This window comes from Rhinoraja longicauda, chromosome 15 (assembly GCF_053455715.1).
Source record: "Rhinoraja longicauda isolate Sanriku21f chromosome 15, sRhiLon1.1, whole genome shotgun sequence".
NCBI lineage: Eukaryota > Metazoa > Chordata > Chondrichthyes > Rajiformes > Arhynchobatidae > Rhinoraja > Rhinoraja longicauda.
The window spans coordinates 15864646-15886517 of NC_135967.1; the positions used below are offsets into that span (position 1 = coordinate 15864646).

At 38.8% G+C, this 21872-nt stretch overlaps 1 protein-coding gene across 8 annotated transcripts in view; it reads left to right on the forward strand.

Annotated features, from left to right (window-relative positions):
• Positions 1-21872, forward strand: part of atp11c (ATPase phospholipid transporting 11C (ATP11C blood group)) — a 92844-nt gene that overhangs the window by 66398 nt on the left and 4574 nt on the right. For 3 of the 8 annotated variants that reach the window (XM_078412211.1, XM_078412212.1, XM_078412217.1), the window contains exons 23-29: positions 1701-1760; positions 2110-2237; positions 5018-5156; positions 6895-6960; positions 11006-11109; positions 12330-12486; positions 19052-19160. In XM_078412211.1, coding sequence (XP_078268337.1) covers positions 1701-1760; positions 2110-2237; positions 5018-5156; positions 6895-6960; positions 11006-11109; positions 12330-12486; positions 19052-19147 — 750 coding nt within the window. In that variant the 3' untranslated portion in view covers positions 19148-19160. Of the gene's footprint in view, positions 1-1700; positions 1761-2109; positions 2238-5017; positions 5157-6894; positions 6961-11005; positions 11110-12329; positions 12487-15378; positions 15470-16034; positions 19017-19051; positions 19161-21872 lie in introns of those variants that run through there. The other 5 variants (XR_013548149.1, XR_013548150.1, XM_078412214.1 and 2 more) reach the window with 3 other exon arrangements.

A 21872-nucleotide genomic window follows, 5' to 3' on the forward strand; every position in this document is an offset into this window, starting at 1 on the left:
AGCTGATCAGGTTTGAATTCGTAAACACAGTGGCATTCAGCAAACCTGTCGAGGCTTCAGGTTGGCATAATATTGACAAATACTCCTGTTTATAATATAATGTAAGATTTGTTACATCCATCTGAGGGGAAAGCGCTAACGGCAGTTTGTTAATTTACATTGGCAAGATGAAATATATGTTTGCATCTCTGAGTGGACAAACCGGTAACCTTAGGAAGACACAAAGTGCTGGAGTAACTCAGCGGGTCAGGCAGTATCTCTGGAGAGCATGGATCAGTGATGTTTCAGGTCGGGACACCTGTTGGAAAAAAGGTCCCGATCCATATTCTCCAGAGATGCTGCCTTACCCACTGAGTTACTACAGCATTTTGTCTTTTTTTGTGAATCAGCATCTGCAGTTCCTTGTGGCTTCAATAACCTTGGAACTTGAAAGTGCGAGCACAGGCTACTCTCTACCCGTTTGGACACTGTTCATTGCAGTTCTGGCTTAGTTAGTGCTCTTCAGTACCATATCAACGTTTGGAATGTGGATTTCTGAATAGCTTGGCTCTTTGAAGGCATTTAAACGCTTTGGTAAGAATTTTGCAGCCTCTGTAGAACAACAGGTGAATAATTTTCAAAAGCCAATTACCATATATTTTATAAAATAGATTTTATGAATGGGGAAAAGGAATGCAAAACGGGGATGTATGAGGCAGTATTTGCATTGCTGTGAAAAGTTATGATTTAAAAATTGAATGGTATCCAATGCTTTTTCCTGCAGATCACAGATCCATTATAGTGCTCTTGGCCTGAGGGTTGATGGGGCAAGAGGGTGGATGCAGGGAGGGGGAGGAATTTTACTTAAAATATGTGAGAAACATATAAAGATAAAATCAATGAAAATTTTTCACAGCTTTCTGAACAGAGCTGGTACTTGTATTTACTTAGCCAATGCAAACACATTACTTCATTGGTGCAGTATGCAATAATCTCTTTTAGGGGTGATTCAGTCAGTGCACTCATTTCCAGGAACACATATTGAGTGATAAGTGAAGTACCAGTGCATGTATTATAATTAGAATTGCCACTAACAGTCTTTGTGCTGCTAAGCATGAACTGAAAATAAACCGAATTGTCAATACAAGAAAATTGGACCTTTTCCGAGACTGCAGTCTTTGGTTAAAATATTTGAATACTGATTGCATTTATGTTAAGTACGTGCCCCAATAATTGATTGATTGAAAGATACAGCATGGAAACAGGCCCTTTGGCCCTGTGAGTCCACGCAAACTATTGATTACCCATTCACACTAGTTCCATATTATCCCACTCTCACATCCACTCCTGCACAGGAGCGACAATTTACAGAGGTCAATTGACCTACGAACCCTCATGTCTTTGGGATGTGGGAGGAAACAAGCACCCGGAGGCAACACATGATCAGAAGGAAAATGTGAAAACCCCGCACAGACAACCTCGCAAGCACAGGATCGAACCCGGGATTCTGGCGCTCTGTGCTGCTCTAATGTGATCATTTGATATTTGTACCAATAACTACTTAACGTGGTATATATTTGAGGGATGTGAAGAGGAAATTTTCCCATGATGTCATGATTCAATTTAATTAAATAATTTGCTTAATAACCTTTCTAGTAACAGAACATTAAAGATCCCTTTGCTAATTGCAACATTTATTTGATGTTCATTTTATTTTGCAGAATCTTTGCTTCATTTTACCTCAGTTTTTATACCAATTCTTCTGTGGATTTTCTCAGCAGGTTAGTATTGTCTGATCAGTTTATGGTGCAGATTGGTGGTGATACTGCCTGGGTGGCTGGTTTGTAAACTTGCCTTTGACCCTGTGGAAAGTGTTTGACTGCTGGGAGCCATGGTTTTCAAACCTAAATTGTAATGTCACTTCCCATTTCATCAATCTAGCAATAAATTAAATGCTTTACATGCAACCCCACCCTTATTCCCAACACCTCTTATGAAATGCAAACCTACAACAGAGTTGACAATTTAGTTGACTTGATTTTTAATTTATTGCTTCAATTGGAGAATTTTATACTGAACTACTTTTTAAATTATTTTTTCTCTCTCTCTCCCCTCCATCTCTTACTGAAGCCACTCTATGATGCAACTTATCTCACACTTTATAATATCAGCTTCACTTCTCTGCCAATCCTGCTGTACGGTCTGCTGGAACAGCATATGAACATTGAAATACTAAAAAAAGACCCCTCCCTGTACAGGTTAGTAGCAATTCTTTTTATTTATTGGTTTAATGGTAATTTCCTGAAGCAGATTGTAAAATTAGCCAGCAAGTACCGTGATGTAACATACACAGGATAGCAAGGCTTGCGGCTAATAAACCTGTTAAGCTACTTGTAATAACCCTGTGGGTTTGTTTAAGCTTGTTCTCAGTTTAGAATATATTTCTTAAAAGGGTGTTGCCTCAGTCTTTGCCTAACAACGACAACTTATTAAAAGATCTAACTTTTCAAGTTTTTAATTTATTTTTATTAATCTGTTCTGACTCCGGTTGGTGACATTCCCTGAATTTGAAAAGGTGATTTTATCAGGTGATTCACTGATTCATTGTTGAGAAAACTGGCACAACCAAGAGGGAAAGAGAATAACTTGGTTCAGTACCTATGAAGAGGCTCGTCTTCTCTACCAAGAAAAAATTGAATTGATTTGAGAGTGATGAGGAGGTCCAGGAGTCAGTTGACATAAACACAAGGCATTTCTGATTTGGAAACTTCAAGCATCGAAGGAAAAGAAGTAACTCTATGGACAATTGAAGGCTGAGTTCTAGAGATAAAAATAAACTAGAATGGAGTTTGAGTTATGTAGCATCGGGACTTGTGTAGCATATTGGCAAGAGGAGGCTGGAACAATCAATGCAAATGGGTAAAATTCAGTTGAACATGTTTATGAGCATGCCAATATGAATCGTAATTTATTTCACCCCTTCTGACATCTAGCAGAAAACCTGTGACCTAAAATTAAAAAGCAGATTAAAATATGAAAACAGGTGGCCCAATCGTTCAGTGTTAGCCAGGATACGCACAGATTCTTCAGTATGGTGAAAGCCATCTTTATCCCACACACCCAAGCCCCCATCCAGTGAGTGACAAGCATGGGAGTATCAAGGACGGAGGCAGTCAACGCCACCTGGAAAAAACACTTTGAAATCTTCCACAACTGCAACTTTGTCCTCGTGTAACACCTCCAGAAATCCACAGGAAATGGCATCAAATGCTTTTCGTGGTCTTTGTTAACTTTTCTGAAGCCTTTGACTTTTTACCAGAGTGAATGAACCATCCTATGGATCAGCCTCCCACAGAAATTTGTCTCCACTGCTGTTTTGCTTCATGACACCGTGCAACCCTGATCCAACCTGCAATCCACAACAGATCCAGTCTCAGTACTCAGTACAAACTAGTACTAGGGCAAACCCTGTCGTTGCCCTAACACTATTCAACCTTTCTCTTCAGTTATTTCCAAAGGGAAGGAAGGGCAAGTGAGTGTGTTTACTTGCTCTTGTTGTCACACCGATTCTCCTCACTCTCTGGTATAAATGGCTACCTCTTAATGCCATTCTAAGTATTATTCCTGCCCCTGCTCTCACCAGGCCTATCCATACTTTGTCTTTGAGGGAGACTGGGTCACATTTATGTTGTTTTTAAGAATTCCTCCAGTTCAAGTAATTAATTTGTTTGGGATAGTTAACTATTTCTAACTGAGATTTGTGTATGAACTATCCACCTAGCTTGAGAATGAACTGCAAAACTGAGATGAAACATGAAAGGACTCTGGAGGAATTTTTGAGATTGTTTTAGAAAATTGTTGGATGGAACAATGCACATGAATGATAATTGTATTTGTCACTGGTGTAGCGTGTGGGGTCCAAATCTCTCCTGCGAGCCCGGCAATCCTCCCACAACTGATGATCCGTGGACCCATTGCCGGCCGGGGAGTCTCCCCCGAGGGGGAAGAGAGCCACTCACCCCGGCCCCGGGCAGACAGAGCGAGCCCTGGACCCGTTGGGTGCAAACCTCTCCTGCGGGCCCGGCAACCCTCCCCCAACTGACTACCTGTGGACCCGTTGCCAGCCGGGGAGTCTCCCCCGGGGCCGAGGGGGGAGAGGAGAGGAGAGGAAAGGGGAGAGGGAACCACTCACCCTGGCTCCAGGCGGCCATCGCAGCGGCCAGCAGCAGGAGAACAGCCGCAATGCTGCGGCATGTTCGTCCTGCTGGCGGCCATCTTCTTTGACTCTCTGCCGCTGCGCTACATCACGGGAGGAAGGTCAGGCGCGGGTGACGCTGGGATGGGCGCCAGTCCTCCCGATGGGGGGAATGCATTTATTAAAGTTTATTGTTAATTGCTTTTAAAATGTAACAAAACTTGATCAATTGAGACCGCAGGCGTATGGTGAGTAGGGGTGGCCTAAAATTGTTGCGCTATCGTCTACCGTTTTGGCTGTATTTCGGGTACAAACAATCAAACAAACGAACGAATATACAAGATGAGAGTTTGTTTGATAGATGGATGGATGGACGGATGGACGGAAAGAAAGAACAAATTTCCCATATGTTTTGGCCAATTACTATTCTAAATTTAATTTGGAAATCAAGCTTGAGGCTGTTTGGTATTTCACATTTGTTAATGCTGTTCGTCCATATTCAGTGGCCTTTGTTGCCCTGATGTGTGGGCATTTGCTTTATTTTGCATCGCATTCCTAATATGTTGCCATAGATGATCTATCAGTTTATCCAATGGCATTTTTATTAGCAGTTTTCCTTTTGTCTTGAGAAACAGGCCTGAATAAAGTTCACGACCTGTACTTTTAAATTGGTTTTGTATTGATGGTCAAAAGCCAGCTACTTAAAACCACAACAGGGCAAATATAAGTACAAATAAATGTATGCAATATAAGCCTTTGCTATCAATATGTTAAGTAAAGTTCTGAAGGAATCTGAAATCTTACTGTAGATGTTTTAAATGCATGACTTTTTATCTTTTGCAGGAACATTGCCAAAAATGCATTGCTACAGTGGAAACCTTTTCTTTATTGGACCATTCTCGGGCTTTTCAATGGGCTGGTATTTTTCTTTGGAGCATATTTCCTTTACGATCATACATCATTGTTTTCAGGGAATGGGCAGGTCAGTATAGAAATATTTTCATTAGTTATAGTATAATTTTGTTTCCATTTTTGATCATTTAAACAATTTGTACAATAAATATGAAGTGGTGATCTTGCTTTATGTAAATATTTTGAATTTTCAGTTATTAACAGTACTTAGGAATAAAAGGACTATATTTTAATTGGCCTTTCAGAACCATTCCCAAGTACTGTCATAAAATTAATTGCATTGGGCCATTTGCTGCTGGAGGCAGATGTAGCACAACTCATCCCATAAACGGAAAACACAAATAATTAGTTCATCTCTCATGTTGATTTGATGTTATTTCAGAATATTGGAAGTAGTCCAACCATTCTAAAAATTCAGTGATCTTGTACTTTCTATTTGAATCACAGAAATAGATGAAGACTTAATTTGGTATTTCATCAAATGGTTGTGTTGATTCTTAGAAGTTTGATCAATGTACCACGAATTAAATACTTGCCTTGCATTTTATGACTGCTGACGATCCTTGGTAAAATTGCTTGCTTCACGATTTTAAAAACTGCTTCAGGCTCTGTGTAGATGACAGTGAAGGTGACAAGTGAGATGTTTGTGGCTTTGTATTTGTCTTGCTCTTGACCTAGCAAATGGTGTAACGGTGAGAATGTTCAGATTTTCACTGAGCAGTAGTTTGCCCTGGGGTGAAACAGAAAATGAATTTAGTTATAAGTTTGCATTTCACCTTCTGTGCTGTTTGTGAGGAAAAAAAGTTAAGTTGGATGAATTTCCAATTGATTTTCTTATCTGTAGTTGAAATTTGGAAAATGTGCCTATTTCATTGCAGAAGGATAATGAATAGTTATTTAATTCCCATTGCAACTTGTATTGAAACTTTTTTTTGTCATACAGCACGGAAACGGGTTCTTCAACCCAACGTCCATGCCAGCTATGATGCCCCATCTAATAGTCCCATTTGCCTGCATTTGGCCCATATCCCTCTAAACCTTTCCTACCTATGTCCAATTGTCTTTTAAATTGTGTTATTCTACCTGCAGCAACTACCTCCTCTGGCAGCTCAGTCCTTGTACCCACCAACCTCTGAGTGGAAAAAGTTGCCCCTCTAATAAATATTTCTAAGAAACTATTAAATGTTTCCCATCTCACCTTAAATCTATCCAGATCTTGATTCCCCTACCCTGTGTAAAAAGGATCTGTGCTCACTATAAATTCTTCATGATTTTATGCACGTCTACAAGATTGTCCCTTAGTCTCCTTTGCTCCAAGAAATAAAGTCGTAGGTTGCCCATCCACACCCTTTTGCTCAGGCTATTGAGTCCCAGCAACATTTTTGTATATCTTCACTGCAATCTTTTCAGTTTAATTATATCCTAACTATAGAAGAGTGACCAAAACTGAGCACAATACTCTAAATGCAGCCTCACCAATGTGTTCTACAATTGCAACATAACATCCCAACTTCTATATTCAATATCGACAATTTCTATCTTTGGTATTACCCAGCATCTGCAGTTCCTTTTTATTACATTATATACTCAATACCCGGACTGATGAAGGCCAACCTATCAAAAGCCACCCAGTGTATCTGTGAAAGCACTAGCAACAATAAGTACAATATTACTTTCAAGACCATAGCCAACAATGAAATAAGTTTTTTTCTGAAACATTAGTCTTTTTTAATTTGGGTTTTTAAACAATTAAATGTTGGCTGCATTCTAATGTGGACTCCTATTTGATTTTGTGTTGTCTATTACAGGTTTATGGGAACTGGACTTTTGGAACAATTGTCTTTACAGTTTTGGTATTTACAGTTAATTTCAAGGTGTGTGCTTTTTATAATTATCTTGCATTTGTGAAAATCACACTTCAAACTTCCTTGCACAGTGTCCCAGCATAATTTTATTTGTGATTTATTGAGTTAAGTGATTAACCTAAGATCATGAACAAGCTTCATAACCCTTGGAACCAGTACACAATTATCAGATTGTGCCTCTGTGGCCATATACATTGGCCCATATTGATAATACTCTCAGATGCATCTTCTGTTTTGTGTTGCTTGTGGAAGAGTCGGTTAATATTACTGATCAAAATAACTAGATCAAAATATTAGACTGAGATTCAATGAGAAAAAATAACTTTCTTCATCCAATGTTCCCTTCAGTATTTCAAAAGCTTCAATTAAATCACCCATCGTATAAATTAGAGCAAATAAAACAATACTTTTTGTAATTGCTCCTTATAATTGAACCCTGATCTTGATCAAGAGCAAAGCGGTTGCCAAACCAGGCTGAGATGCATCCTGTCAAATTACTTTGTATTACACATGTGTAGAAGTTTAAGAGAATCCTTCTGGTCATGCCAAATCTTCTCAAATGCCTAAAAAAGTGATACAATGATGCACTTTCCTGATCACCGCATCAGTGTAAATGGACCAGGTTAAGTTGCTGGTGATATGGATGCCAAGGAACTTGAAGTTGAGCTGTGTCGTACTTGGCCATACACTCATGGGTGTGCAAGGAATTGAGCATCAAGCCCTGAAGAGCTGCAGTGGTGTGAGTCAAGGTGAAGGAAATGTTATGACCAATTCTAATCGACTGATGTCTGCCGGACAGGAAGTCCAGCAGCCAATAAGCGAGTTTGGTATCTCGACTGCTCATGTGCAGGTCATAATCAATTGTGCTAAACATTCTCGCCGGCTGAGCTGCTGCATGTACACAGACCTGCGTTTCATCCGTATTTTACAGTTTTGCTTTTTCAAGGTAAGAAAATACTGCTTTCAAAACTATTAATTAGGTGTATTTAAGGTCAATTTGTAAAAAATATAATGATTTTGTAGGTTTTATTGCTTTATGCTTCGGTGAGTGAGCGAGATCGGGACGATGTTCTTTTGCATTGTAACTTGTGCTGGAGCTGCTCCTCAAGCGGGAATATGTCACAATTCCCAAACCATTCTTGGTTTTCTCAATCGTTCTTGGATTGTCGGCGATGCAAAAGAAAAACAAACATTTGAGTAAATGAATTGCTGCTTTGTGCGGGCGGTGGCTACAGTCTGGAATGTCAATGGATGACCACTGTAAACTTGAAGCTGCTGTTCATGCAGCGATTAGACAGCTGCAGAGGTCAACATCCAGCGGAGCGGTTTGGCGATCAAACCCTCCCTATAATATCACCTAGAAACATATCACTCCAGTAGACACAAAATACTGGAGTAACTTACCGGGACAGGCAGCATCTCTGGAAAGAAGGAATGGCCGACATTTCTGGTCGAGACCCTTCCTATAGGGTCAATCTAAGAACAATTGAGAAAACCAAGAATAACTCGTGGTTTCGGAAGTGCGACATATTCTCTCCCGCTTGAGGAGCAGCTCCAGCACAAGTTACAATGCAAAAGAAAATCATCACGATCTCGCTCACTCACCCAAGCATAAAGCAATAAAACCTACAAAATCATCATATTTTTTACAAATTAACCATAAATACACCTAATTAATAGTTTTGAAAGCAGTATTTTCAGACCACATAGCAACACTACGCATCATCATTGAACAGTCTATTGAATGGAACACGTCCCTGTACATTAACTTCATCAACTTTGAGAAAGTGTTTGACAGCGTACACAGGACAACTCTCAGGCACCTAATGTACCACTATGGAATTCCCACCAAGATCATAAACTTAATCAAGAACTCATATGATGGAACCTCATGCAAGGTTATGCATGCAGGCCAGCACTCCCAGTGCTTTAGTGTCAAGCAGGGATGTCTACTGCCACCATTCCTGTTCCTCCTGGCAATTGACTGGATCATGATGGAAACAACTGAAGGAAAAAGAAATGGAATTCAGTAGACAATGTGGGAGCAGCTAGATGACCTTGACTTTGCAGACAACATAGCTCTCCTTTCACACACACAGATACAAATGCAGGAGAAGACGGACAGACTCTAAGCTGCAACAAAACTTGGTCTTACACCCAACACAGCAAAGACACAGGTGATGAAGATCCACTCCAAAACCAGCAACCCTATCCTCATGCACAGCACTGCCCTGGAGGAAGTAGAAACATTCACATACCTTGGCAGTGTTGTGGACACCACCGGAGGGGCAGATGCAGACATAAAAAGCAGAATCAATAAGGCTAGGGTGGTGTTTAACATGCTCAGGAAGATCTGGAGCTCAAAATACATCTCAAATCAACACCAAAATACGCATCTTTAATTCAAATGTGAAGCAGGTAATGCTGTATGGATCAGAGACATGGAAAACAACAAAACAAACAACAAACAGGCTGCAAACATTCATTAACACCTGCCTCAGGAGAATACTAAACATCTGGAGGAGAGACAAATTAAGCAATGTAGACCTGTGGAAAAGAACAAGCCAGGATCCCATTGACTTACAAATTCGAAGGAGAAAATGAAGTTGGATTGGACACACCCTCAGAAAACCTGCCACAAACATCACCCGGCAAGCCCTGAAATGGAACCCCCAAGGAAAAAGGAAAAGAGGTCGCCCCAGGAACAGCTGGAGAAGAGGTGTCCAGGCAGAAATGTCTGGGAGTGGGCTCAACTGGGGAGATCTCGAAAGAACCGCCAACAACCGAGTGAGGTGGTGGACATTTGTCAATGGCCTAAGCTCTCTAGAGGACCAAAGGGCTTAAGAAGAAGTGGATTTTCTTGCCTCGAAGAAGCAAAACTGGAAAATACGGATGAAATGCTGGTCTGTATACACGCAGCAGCTCAGCTGGCGAGAATGTTTAGCACAAGTGACCTATGACCTGTGCATGCGCGGTCGAGATACCTAACTTGCTCATTGAAGATGAGGGCTCCAAGACCAAGATCCAGAGGTTTGGGGATGAGTTTATTCGGCGTCGAAGGCTAAGCTGATATCCTGACATCGGTGTTCTTATTGTGAGGGTATTAAGAGCTCAATGTGGTGCAGGAGAGATATTCTTCCAATCCATTTTCCAAGATGTCTGGGCACAGATGTGGGCCATTAGCTATCTTTCAAAGCACTTATGGACAATGTTAAAGTACTGGGTGGTGGTCATTGAGAGAGATCACTCTACTTTTCTTACAGACTGCAATGACAGTGATTTCTTTGAAGCAAATAAAAACACCAGACTATCAAAGTGAGAGGGGGTGATATTCAGGCCCCGCCACAGTCTGGCATTTTCTCGATTGAATTGAGCCTCTGGCTTGTTTGGGAATTCCCTCTCATCATTCCTGATCACCTTAGTGGAGTTTATACTTGGCCTTCTTGTACAGTATGGAGTCTCATCTCAAAACCTTGGGTCTGGTCTTGAGCAGAGTGTGAGTCTCCCGGATCATGCAAGCTTTCTGGTTAAGATTGACGCTAATTGTCTTGGTTGGTACGCAGTCAGCAATGCACCAGTGATGACTAAGGTATACTCATTCAAGCTGAAAGAAATGATCTTAAACCAGTTCCAGTCCACTCAATCACTAACTATAGATCGCCGCCTCAGTTTCCCATATTTCTAGCTTCATTAAACATCTGTTGGAAGTTATTTCCATATAGTTCATTTCTCTGAGCTGTGTTTGCAATCTCAAACTTTCCTTTTCTTCAAACTAATTGGGAATGTATTTTAAATTGAGCCTATACGTGGAGTATGCATGTTTTTGTCAACTGGTACACTGATTTGGTTGGAACATTTCTTTAATGTTTTTCACTTTAGAACATGCAGATATTTTATATTTAAAACATTTTCTCCATATTATCTTTAGTTGAAACACAATTTTCTAGTCATTTTTATTTGCTGCAAAATGCTAAAGGAAAGTCATGCATGTGTGCATCAGTGGTATTTGGGGTTGATATTGTATTTTTCTTATTTTGTTTTTCTGTATTTTCAGCTGGCATTGGACACACGCTACTGGACATGGGCCAACCACTTTGTAATATGGGGTTCTTTAGCCTTTTTTGTCATTTTCTCTTTCTTTTGGGGTGGCATTATATGGTAAGTAGATAAGGATATTTGCAATCCTATTAAAGCTGCATCTTGCTAAAGTTGATGGTGCATTTACCAAATGTTTGGCCGTTTGGTGATTTGAAGAAAACTTGCAAGTTTGAACTGTTAATTGCTATTTTAGTTCCATATGTTCAACAATAATAGAATTCCATTCTTTTTAACAAAATGAACAACAAACATATTGGAAATCTGAAATAAAAACAGAACAGCAAATGGTGTAAACACCCAGCAGGCCAGTTAGCATTTATGGAGAGAGCGGTGGAGTTGGGAGTGGGTGAACCAGAGGAGAGGAGAAACCAACATTTTCCGATTTTTTATAAGTGCAATTTGCTATCATGGGTTGGAGATGGCTCAATGGCAGTGAATTGGTGAATGCCATCTAAAAAGAATGCAATGAATCCCTGATCTAGCTGGATATTTATTAATTATGACAGATAGAAATATAAAGAATGAAAGCAGTGTTGCAATTCCAAATTTCGATCTTACAATTACTCACTATCAAATATGAAATATTGCATAGGAAGTCCATGAAGTGCTCATGAATTATGAAAGAATGTCAGTTTGTTCAGAAAATTCAAAATGGTGTTCAAGAATTTGATCATGTGAGCTTCATCTTAGAAAATATTTACTTCATTTTTATTTCCTGCTAAGTATTTAATTGCTAAGCAACGCGTGTTATGATATAATTTTTCATCTTGAGTATCTGTGTACTGCTAAATTCACACGCACCAATTATATTTTAAAATGGAGACACTAGCAACTGCAGCTGCTGGTATCTTGCATAGAGAGCAAAGTGTTTGAGTAAGGGAGCATCTTTGGCCTGTCCGTACCCTCCAGGGATACTGCCAAACCCACTGAGTTACTCCCGCACTTTTTATATTTTAAAAAGATTTTGTCTTTGACAATCTCTGTCAGGAACATTATTTTGTGCAAGAGCATTTGTGTAGAAATCGACTTTGTGCCAATCTGGAGAAATGGCTAGAATACTTTCATTAATGCAGTGCTCCATCTACAATCTTGTGGCTGAACAGGACAGTTCACAGATTCTTGTTTGAATGTGGATTTCAACAGTATTTCTTGCTCAACTGTTTAGACTTTCATAATATCACTATATCAACTTTGGCACATGATTTGGGTTCTACTTTGGTATCACCCTTGTATATGGCCTGAAAACACCAAACTTATTTGTTTTAATTTCTTTTTGACAGGCCTTTCCTGCAACAACAGAGAATGCACTTTGTGTTCGCACAAATGCTGACTTCTATTTCAGTATGGCTGGCTATAATTTTATTAATAATTGTGAGCTTGGTGCCTGATATTGTGGTAAAACTCTTGAGCAGACCAGTAAACAGAAGACAGCTACAGGTAAGTGTTAAGCCCTCAGAATGTGACGGACTGATCTACTTGTATTTGACTTTTTTTATTTCACAGTGACTATTAGAGAACTCTTGTACAAATGGTAGATTAGATGCAGATAATATAGAAGTAGCTGTCATAAAACCTGAAGATACTTATAATTGATTTTGCAACCAGAAGTGATAGTGTACACTCAATAGTTCTGCTAGAAATTTAAACTTTCTAACATGCATTTAATAAGCAGATATGCTACATTTCCTACATTGAAATGTGTAAATAGTAATGTAAGGTCACCTGCTAAATAAGACAGCAGCAAAATAAATAATTTTTCTCCGACTCATAAACTCTATTGAAACTAAGCCGAGCAAACTTATAGTTATGTATACATTTTGTGCATAGGTTTTGATGTTTTGGAGCATTAACATCTAACTTCTAAGAGTTGTAAAGACCATTTTCTGTTCTTGGAATTAAAAAACCATGAACTGAACTATAAAACGATTTGTTCGTATTCCATTTAATGTTTATTCGAGCACCCAGGGTAGTTGAGCCTTATCCACCATAGCTCAGCTTGTTCTGTACAGACTTAAAGAACGAGATTTGTTAGTAGAAAGTCGTTATTTTTCTTAATGTGAAGGTGAGCTATACAAGTGGAAAAGTTAAAAGACAAAAATGAACAAATGGGGGTATTTGTATCTGACAATTTAAGATGGGAAATGTTTGGGTATAAGTCCAATCTAAACTTAACTAGTCTTCTAGAGTCAGTGTAAACAGCATAGAAATTGGGCCCTTGACCATGCTGACCCAGAAGCCTTTCATTGCTAATTCCATTTGCCCTAATTTGGCCTTGCACCCCTGTACCCCTTTCCTATCAAAGTACCTGCCCAAATGCCTCTTAACTGCTATATTTGTATCTGCCTTTACCACTTCCTCTGGCAACTTGTTTCATATAGCTGCCAACTTCTGCGTGGAAAGACTTATCCCTCGGTTCTGTTTAAAATTTTAACTCTTAATCTTGAAAGAAGAAACATTAATGTCTAAACATTATTACAATAGGTGTTCACTTGCTGCGAGGTGAATTTAAATAGTGTCCAGACAAGGAAATGGTGCAGTCATTTTCATGAATATATTAGAATGACTATTGTTTAAATGTTCATCGACCATTCAAATCTTGCTTTGCCAGTAGTGTTTTTGCACAGGGCCATGCACAGTGATCTGAATGCAACTAAATGCTAAGTCACGCTGATATTTGCAGGGCACCAACTTGAAAGTACTTAGAAAGCTGAGCTGTATCAGTGGGCAGAGCAGCAGTTGTCATTTGGATCAATGGCATTACATCAGAACTGGAAAATGAGAAGACAAATGGATTTTAAGTTGCAGAGAGGTGGAGAGAACAAGATTGTCATGATAGGATGCAGACCATCGTTATCATGGTAACAATTACTTTAAAGGTTGCCAGTTACAGATAGAAATTTTAAAAAGTGAATCAAAGTACATCCAGGAGAGGGCACATTTTGTGTTCAGTTTGGAGCATTACAGTCTAACTTCAAAGAGTTAGAAAGACTGTTTTCTGCACTGTGATTTGAAGATATACAATGAATCCAGGTGAAAGATGACTTGCCATTCCTTGATCTTGCATGGGGCTTCATTGGAATAAGGGGTGCACAGATAGAGATCAGATTTGGATTGGGATGTAGAATTTTAAGTGATAAGAGGCTGAATACTTGATAATCCTTGTAGATTGAAAGGAAGTCTTCTGTAAAGTGGCTATCCAATCTGCATTTCATTTCTCTAATGTAGAGACAACCATATCATGAGAAGCAAATGCACTATCTAATTTGGAAGAAGTCATGTGAATTGCTTCAGCTTGAAAGACTTGGTGGGTCCCTGGGTGGTGGGAAGGGAAGAGATAAAAGAGCAGTGTTGCATTTCCCACAGTTGCATGGAAAATTGCTTGTAAAGGACAATAGTGGAGATGGAGAAATTGAGTCATCAAGATAATACTGAAACGGCAGGGATAAGGAAAATGCTGGTAGAATTCCGTTATAGGTAACAGTTCACTCTATTCTGTTTTGAGCTGCAATGAAGAATGAAATTATTAATTGACAGACAAATTATTTTCATTTTTAATCTGCAATTTTATTGGTATTTTTTCAATGTGCCATGTGATTTGATGTACCTATCTAAAATATTTGATGGTTTACAAAAGATCTGTTTGCATGTGCACTGGATTGTAGTCAAGTCTGCGCTCATATTCCACTAATCCTAAAAATGAACTCTTGGAGGAACAAACCAGAGGTCGTAAATTTAAATGACTGTAAACATTGACTCATTAAATACAAAAGTTTGCACAGCACTTGAATAATGTTACAGATTCTTCAGTTAAGTGCAGTAATAACTATTAAAGCTAGATGAAGCAGGCTTAATTATTGGAATGTAATCAAGTTTCCCTGAGGATGCACTAATAAAATATCTGCCCCCAAGGATGCAGTACTTTCAGTAGCTAGCTTGGCATAATTGGACTTAATTGTAAAATTCTCCATCAAATAGCGCACTGTATTTAAATAACCAGAAAAATGTAAGAAAAATCAACGACCTTTCCAAAGTGAGAATATTTTCAAGCAATGTAATATTTTAAATGCTAAACTTAAGATGGCAATTAATGTTGCAGTTATTCGCAATATTTTCAATTGTATCTGAATGGCGATGATCAGAAGAATCTGTGCTGTATTAAGTTTTGCCGTGTATGACTGCTCAAAGGAGTGTTGATTTGTGGGATTTTCATGATTTCTTGCAATTCCTTCTCTCTTTAAAATCTTTTAACATACCTGCCTGAAATATTTCTGATAATCCCCATTTGGGTCTTTTCTTTTTTCCCCCTCCTCCTTTCTCACTCTGAACCAGGCAAGACATCACTTGCCTTCTTCCAGACAGTCTACAGTCTTTATGCTCTCTCAAACCTCCAGCAACCAGAGTTTCTCTTGGAATGATTGAGGTGATCTCACTTCCTTTCCGTGTATAAGTTATATTTCTTTTTTGCCTGTCATGCAGTGGATTTTTCCACCTTTTATTTTGATGGATTTTGTGTGCATGTTTGCTTATTTAAATGCACCTTTCTGAAATAACACTGGCCTTACATGTGTATAAAAATTGTGAAAAGCTATGTCTATATTTTATTGTGAGATCTTATATGAGACAATTTATGTAATCGTGGCTGACGATGCTTTTAAACTAAGATTGTTTATATATTTTAATTTGAATTGTGAGAGCCAGCATATCTATTCTCTATTGCCAGTAGTGACACTGGATCTGCAAGCAGCAATCAAGCTATTGGAAGTAGATTTCTGCTATTTAAAGTGTAATATCTGCTGACCGAAAGCATGAAAATGAAGACTTAACAGCACAATAAATAACTATTGAAGTAATCTCGGTATAACGGGATTAGATGATCTTGTAAATTGTTATGACGGTTCTCATTCTGTTTTTTCTGAAAACGCCAAGTGAACTCAAAATGTTAGCACGTTAAAACTAGCAATGATACCAGTTAATTACCTTTTCAGGGAAGTCGTATACCTTTCATCGTACAAAAGTATACCTTGCATGAGGGAAGAAGAGCTAATGACAATGTTATACAGAGCAAATGGCAGGTTATTAAAACTGGGTCATCTGTTTTATTTTGGTGCCCCAATAACCTTTAGAAAGTGTGAGAGTGTAATTTAAGTAGTATCATGGTTGGTTCTGTTCATTTCCCATTTCATATGCATTTTAAAAGCAATGTTCAATGTTGGTTTTCTTCTACATGCCTTGACGTTGTATGTGCTTGGCTATTTGCTTTGTCGTTCATGCCTCACACTAGCAGTGCATTTAATTTTTAGAGGAGTTTCCAGTTCAGGAGAGTACCAATGTTGATTTGATTCCTAATTCTATTGATTTTCAGATTGCTCGATCAACATGGCAGAAGCTGGCTACTAATCAAATTCAAGCCACTTCTTTTTCATTTGGATTTTCAGATAATATCAGTATAATGTCTTATGTGCTTCAACACATACTAGCTGTAGCAAATCAGCCAAGCTGTGCTCTTACAAATGTGGAACTCTGAGCTTGGAGACCAAAGTGTTAGCTAGTGTCTAGATATAAAATTTCACACTCGTAGCTGATAAACAACTGCTTCTGTCACTCCAAACAGCGCCAGTTGGTATATGGTGATAGTATAGTATAGATGGTATAGCCTGTGTCTATGTTATCATCAGAAGGATGATGATATTACTTTAAAATTCTTTGTGATATTGAGTACTTTGCCAACCAAGTTGTGAAGAGCTCTTGTTTTCCATGCATGATTGTCAATAATAAATAGTGCCTATAGTATCGCAACTAGAACTACATCCATTGTGGATTGTGATTCTGTTGGCAGATTGTTACTCCAACTTGCTCTAGCTAGCTCAGCCGCAAGAATTATAAACAAAAGTAGGCCAGGTTCTCGCTCAGCTCCACTTTCCTCCATGTTCTCTGTAACTTTCAACTCACCCGCAGTCCAACAATTGGCCTGTCTATGCACTGCTGCATCCTCTGCAGTGTTGAGATGGAAAATAAATTCTGCTGTTTCTATGTGCACTCACAAGTAGAAACATTTTAGCAAAAAGAACCCTGTCAGATCAAAATAATAACATATACTCACTAAGGCAGTCCAAATTCTATTCTGTTGACTGCATGAAAGATTTCCCCATTTTAATTAAATAAACATTTGTAAAGACAAAATTGATCCTGAGGCCACCAAATGATTAATGTTTTAGCACCATTAACATCCTAAAGATGATTCCTAATTAAGGTAGTGTAAGAAAATAACTGCAGATGCTGGTACAAATCTAAGGTATTTATTTCACAAAATGCTGGAGTAACTCAGCAGGTCATGCAGCATCTCAGGAGAGAAGGAATGGGTGATGTTTCGGGTCGAGACCCTTCTTCAGACTGATTAAGGTTATCAGGTGGAGCTTCTGCCCCCTCAGGTAGACCCACAGCACCTGCTATTGCAGGACTCTACCATCAAAGTGCTATCCAGGAGTGAACCTGCTTTGTTGTGATTTGGTTAGAGATTAGGCACATTACATCTGCACAGATCTTTGGTTAGCTTGGTTGGACACTTTGAAAACTCTTAGTCAATTTTATTTGTGCGAGTCACCACTTAAAAATTGATCATGTCTTTATTGAATCATTAAGCAAGAGCAGCACATTATTTTTTCTTTAAATATTTGTGCTGGCAAAAATTTAATGAAATGTAAATGCCTTTTCTCTATTTAAATGTTTAATTAAGGTAATGTCAATTTATCTGGTACAGTTAGTTATTATACTATTGCCAAGCAAGGGAGAATTCCAGTGAAAATCCTGCAAAGTATGAACAAAGTGCCTAAATTTTAATTTGAAAAGATTGACTAAGAATGAGTGAATTATTTGGTGATTGCCCACAGGAGAGTTCAATAACATCATGGTAATTATATCATTGACCAAATAATAGAATGTCCTGTGGTTGTAATGTACTAAAAAAAAACACAATGCTGTTAATGCAGATTTAGCACAAGGTTTTTGTGAACCAACTAACCATTGGATCAAAGATTGCAGTTGTAAATTTCACTAGTAGGCAAATTAACGCCATGATCACTTTGTTGAAAGGGAAGTTTTATCAATTATATTATTAAATGGCTGAGGTTTGAGAGGCAATTGGCCTGCTTTTCATAATTCACACACCCGTGCCTGCATTGAAAGGCCCTGTACAAATCTATCACTAATTTTCCTTTGAAACTAAAATGCATTGATTCGAACAGTTTCCAAGCTAATCTAGCTAGCGTACTTCAGTGAATCTAGCGTATTCATGGCACAGACTTTGATACCAGAAGCTGCTGCCCAAGTTAACGGTAGTGTTTTAATAATATGCCTGAATGTTTTTGCTTTAAACAAAATTAAACAAGACTCAAGATAGGGATACTGGTCAGTAAAGTCTGGTTTGTGGTCCTTGATTATGCCTTTGTTGTTGTACAGTTTGATGGCTCTCCCAGTTAACCCTCTAATGTGAACAGTGTTCCCTTGAGTGAGATTGGGAAAGGGTGAGTATCTAGAAAGAAAGCTTTTAACTGTTAACTTTTAACTTTTAAGTCTGAAGAAGGGTCTCGACCCGAAACGTCACCCATTCCTTCTCTCCAGAGATACTGTCTATCCCGCTGAGTTACTCCAGCATTTTGTGTCCAGGCTTTTAATTATACTATGTTCATCGGGAGCTGAAGGGATGGATTGGTAAACTCGTAGCACCTTTTAGACATTCGACAAGCTATTATTGTGTTATAATCAATTTGATTCATCTTCTCTTATGCTGCTAGAAACATCTTAATGCAAATTAATTTCTGAGGTGGGGTATCGACTTCACTCAGTTTATCCATTTTAGCTCAGGTGTTTGTGAAAGCTATTCAGATTTTTATTGTAAACTTAAGACTGAAAATGCCCTTTCTGTAGTGATGTAAACTCCTAGATAACTATTACCAACACATTCTGTGCTATAGAAGTTTCTAAGTTTTTCATCTCATTGTTACAGAAATATTTGGTCTATAACAAGGCTGCTGATTCAGTTACGACCCCCAGATCCCCTGTTGAACCACTTCTTGCAAGATCTTTCTCAGTTGAATCATGATTGGCATTGACAGGTACTGGTACTTTGATAGTTATCTCTTAGTTTGATTTTTTTTTAAGTAGGTTGATTAATGGTTTTAATAATATCAAGAATAATTTGTGCAATCTATCAACCCTTATCTCTAGATACAGATGAATAAACAGCCACTGGGCTTCAGTTTTCAGAATTGTGCAAAGTTTTTATTTGCTGTTCGTGTGGGGCTTGTTACTCATGCATGATACATGAATATGGCTTCAGCTCTGTCTGTTGCATGCAAAATTGTTTTGTTGAATGCCAGGTATGCTATGCACGGAATATTGTTAAGCAAGCAGCATGTGCATTTCATTTGTTGTCCTCCATTTATGTGATATCCTGTTATATAATGTTTCTATGGTGTATTCTGAACTAGATGCATTAATATGATATTTAATATTTGAGAAAATATACAGTAATGAACTTCAAATATAAAATGAGCAGGATCTAGGTAGTTTCCGGGTGCATTAACTTTGGTTATTGGAGAGGAAAGGGGGGGAGGGATGTTGAGGAACTTGTAAAGACCTTGTGCAAAATTAACCTTTTTTTTCTTCATCACGCTATGCCTTGAATCAATGAAACTGGTTTGCTATCGAGCTCCATCATGTGAGTCCCCTGAAATATGTAAGATTAGAAAGCACACACTCATGTAGTTGGAATTGACTTTATCCAATAATTTGCCATCTGTTCTGTTGATGGTAACACGGTAACTGTGAATCAGGGTACCTAGAATCTAGGATCTCTTTTACCCGGATAAAAGAATATATGCTTAAATATCCATTGAGGAATCACGTGCTGAGTACGGGCCACAATCTGATTCAAAATGAAACAAAACACTGGAAATGCATATCAAGTCAGGCAGCATCAGTGGAGAGAGAAACAGTTAATATCATGTCAGATCTGAGTACTTCCAGGATCTATTTTTATATCAGACTTCCAACATCTGCAGTATTTTGCCTTTGGTTTCTAATCTAAACTGTATACTGTTAATGCAGGCAATTTTTTAAAATCACATTCTGATGTGGTCAGCAATCTTAAAATCAGCTAGGCTTCCACCCAACTTGATGCATCTTCTGGCTCAATATTCCAACAAGGTTCTGAGAAAGCCACACATCTTTAGAAGGTCAACCTTTTGGGAGAAAATTCAATTTCAAGTGAAGGTTGAAAACAGACTTCATTATTTCTATAGAGCACTTTTTGAAAGCTTTAAACCAAATATTTTCTCAACCAACACCATCCAAGTAATTTTTTAATCTTTTAATAATGTGGATTTCTTTGTGCACAAATTGGTTGGCTCCTTCCGCTACATTTATTTGCTAATTCAACATTGATGTAGTCAATATTTTTGAAGTATAATAAGGTGAAATGCTTTTTCTGCTTTATTCTTTCAAAAGATAAAAATGCAAGGTGTAGTTATCTGTAATTTCAATAAACTGACTTTTGATAAATGGTTTCTTCCCATCTGGATCACTTAATTATATTTTCTATTAAATGATATTGCCTGAAGTAGCTTGCTCAAAACTCTCCATCTTGTTATAAGCTAGGTCACTGGTGCCCTCTTTGTTTTATGGCAATGCCACTGTTCTGTGTTTTACCTGTGTCATGTTAATTCCAACAGAGCTTTATTTCAAACGTCTGATGTTAGTCAGACAGGATCTACCCTTTTTGAATCTGTGCTGGCTGTCATTTCGAATTATTTGTGCAGGAGTATCCTGACTCGCAGGAGTATCCTGACTCACAGGAGCCATGATGCACCTAAGGAATAACTTTTGAAAGTGTTCTGGTTACAACTCCTTTATTATCACCAAGGAGAGATAGCTGAATGGATGCCAAATTGGTTTCTCAGAAGGAAGCAGAGGGTGATGGTGGAAGGTAGCTTCTTGGACTGGAGACCTGTGACTAGTGGTGTGCCTCCGGGTTCGGCGCTGGGCCCATTACTGTTTGTCATCTACATCAATGAGTTGGATGAGAACATACAGGGCAAGATTAGCAAGTTTGCTGGTGCTACAAAAGTGGGTGGTTTTGCAGATAGTGAAGATGGTTGTGAAAGATTGCAACAGGATCTGGAACGATTGGCCTGGTGGGCTGAGGAATGGTTGATGGAATTTAGTACAGAGAAGTGTGTGGTGTTGCATTTTGGGACGTCTAACAAGAACAGGAGCCACACTGAATGGTAGGCCTCTGGGGAGGGTTGGGGAGCAGAGGGATCTAGGAGTGCAGGTGCATGGTTCCTTGACAGTCAAGTTGCAGGTAGATACGGTGGTCAAAAAGACTTTTGGCACATTGACCTTCATCAGTCAGAGTATTGAATATAGAAGTTGGGAGGTCATGTTGCAGTTATATAAGACGGTGGTGAGACTGCATGCAGAATATTGTGTTCAGTTCCGGGCACCGTTATAGGAAAGATATTGTCAAGCTTGAAAGGGTTCAGAGAAGATTTATGAGGATGTTGCCAGGACTAGAGGGTGTGAGCTATAGGGAGAGGTTGAGTAGGCTGGGTCTCTATTCCTTTGAGTGCAGGAGGATGAGGGGTGATCTTATAGAGGTGTACAAAATCATGAGAGGAATAGATCGGGTAGATGCACAGTCTCTTGCCCCGAGTCAGGGATAGAGGGCATAGGTTCAAGGTGAAGGGGAAAAGATTTAATAGGAATCCGAGGGGTAACTTTTTCATTCAAAGGGTGGTGGGTGTATGGAACATGCTGCCAGATGA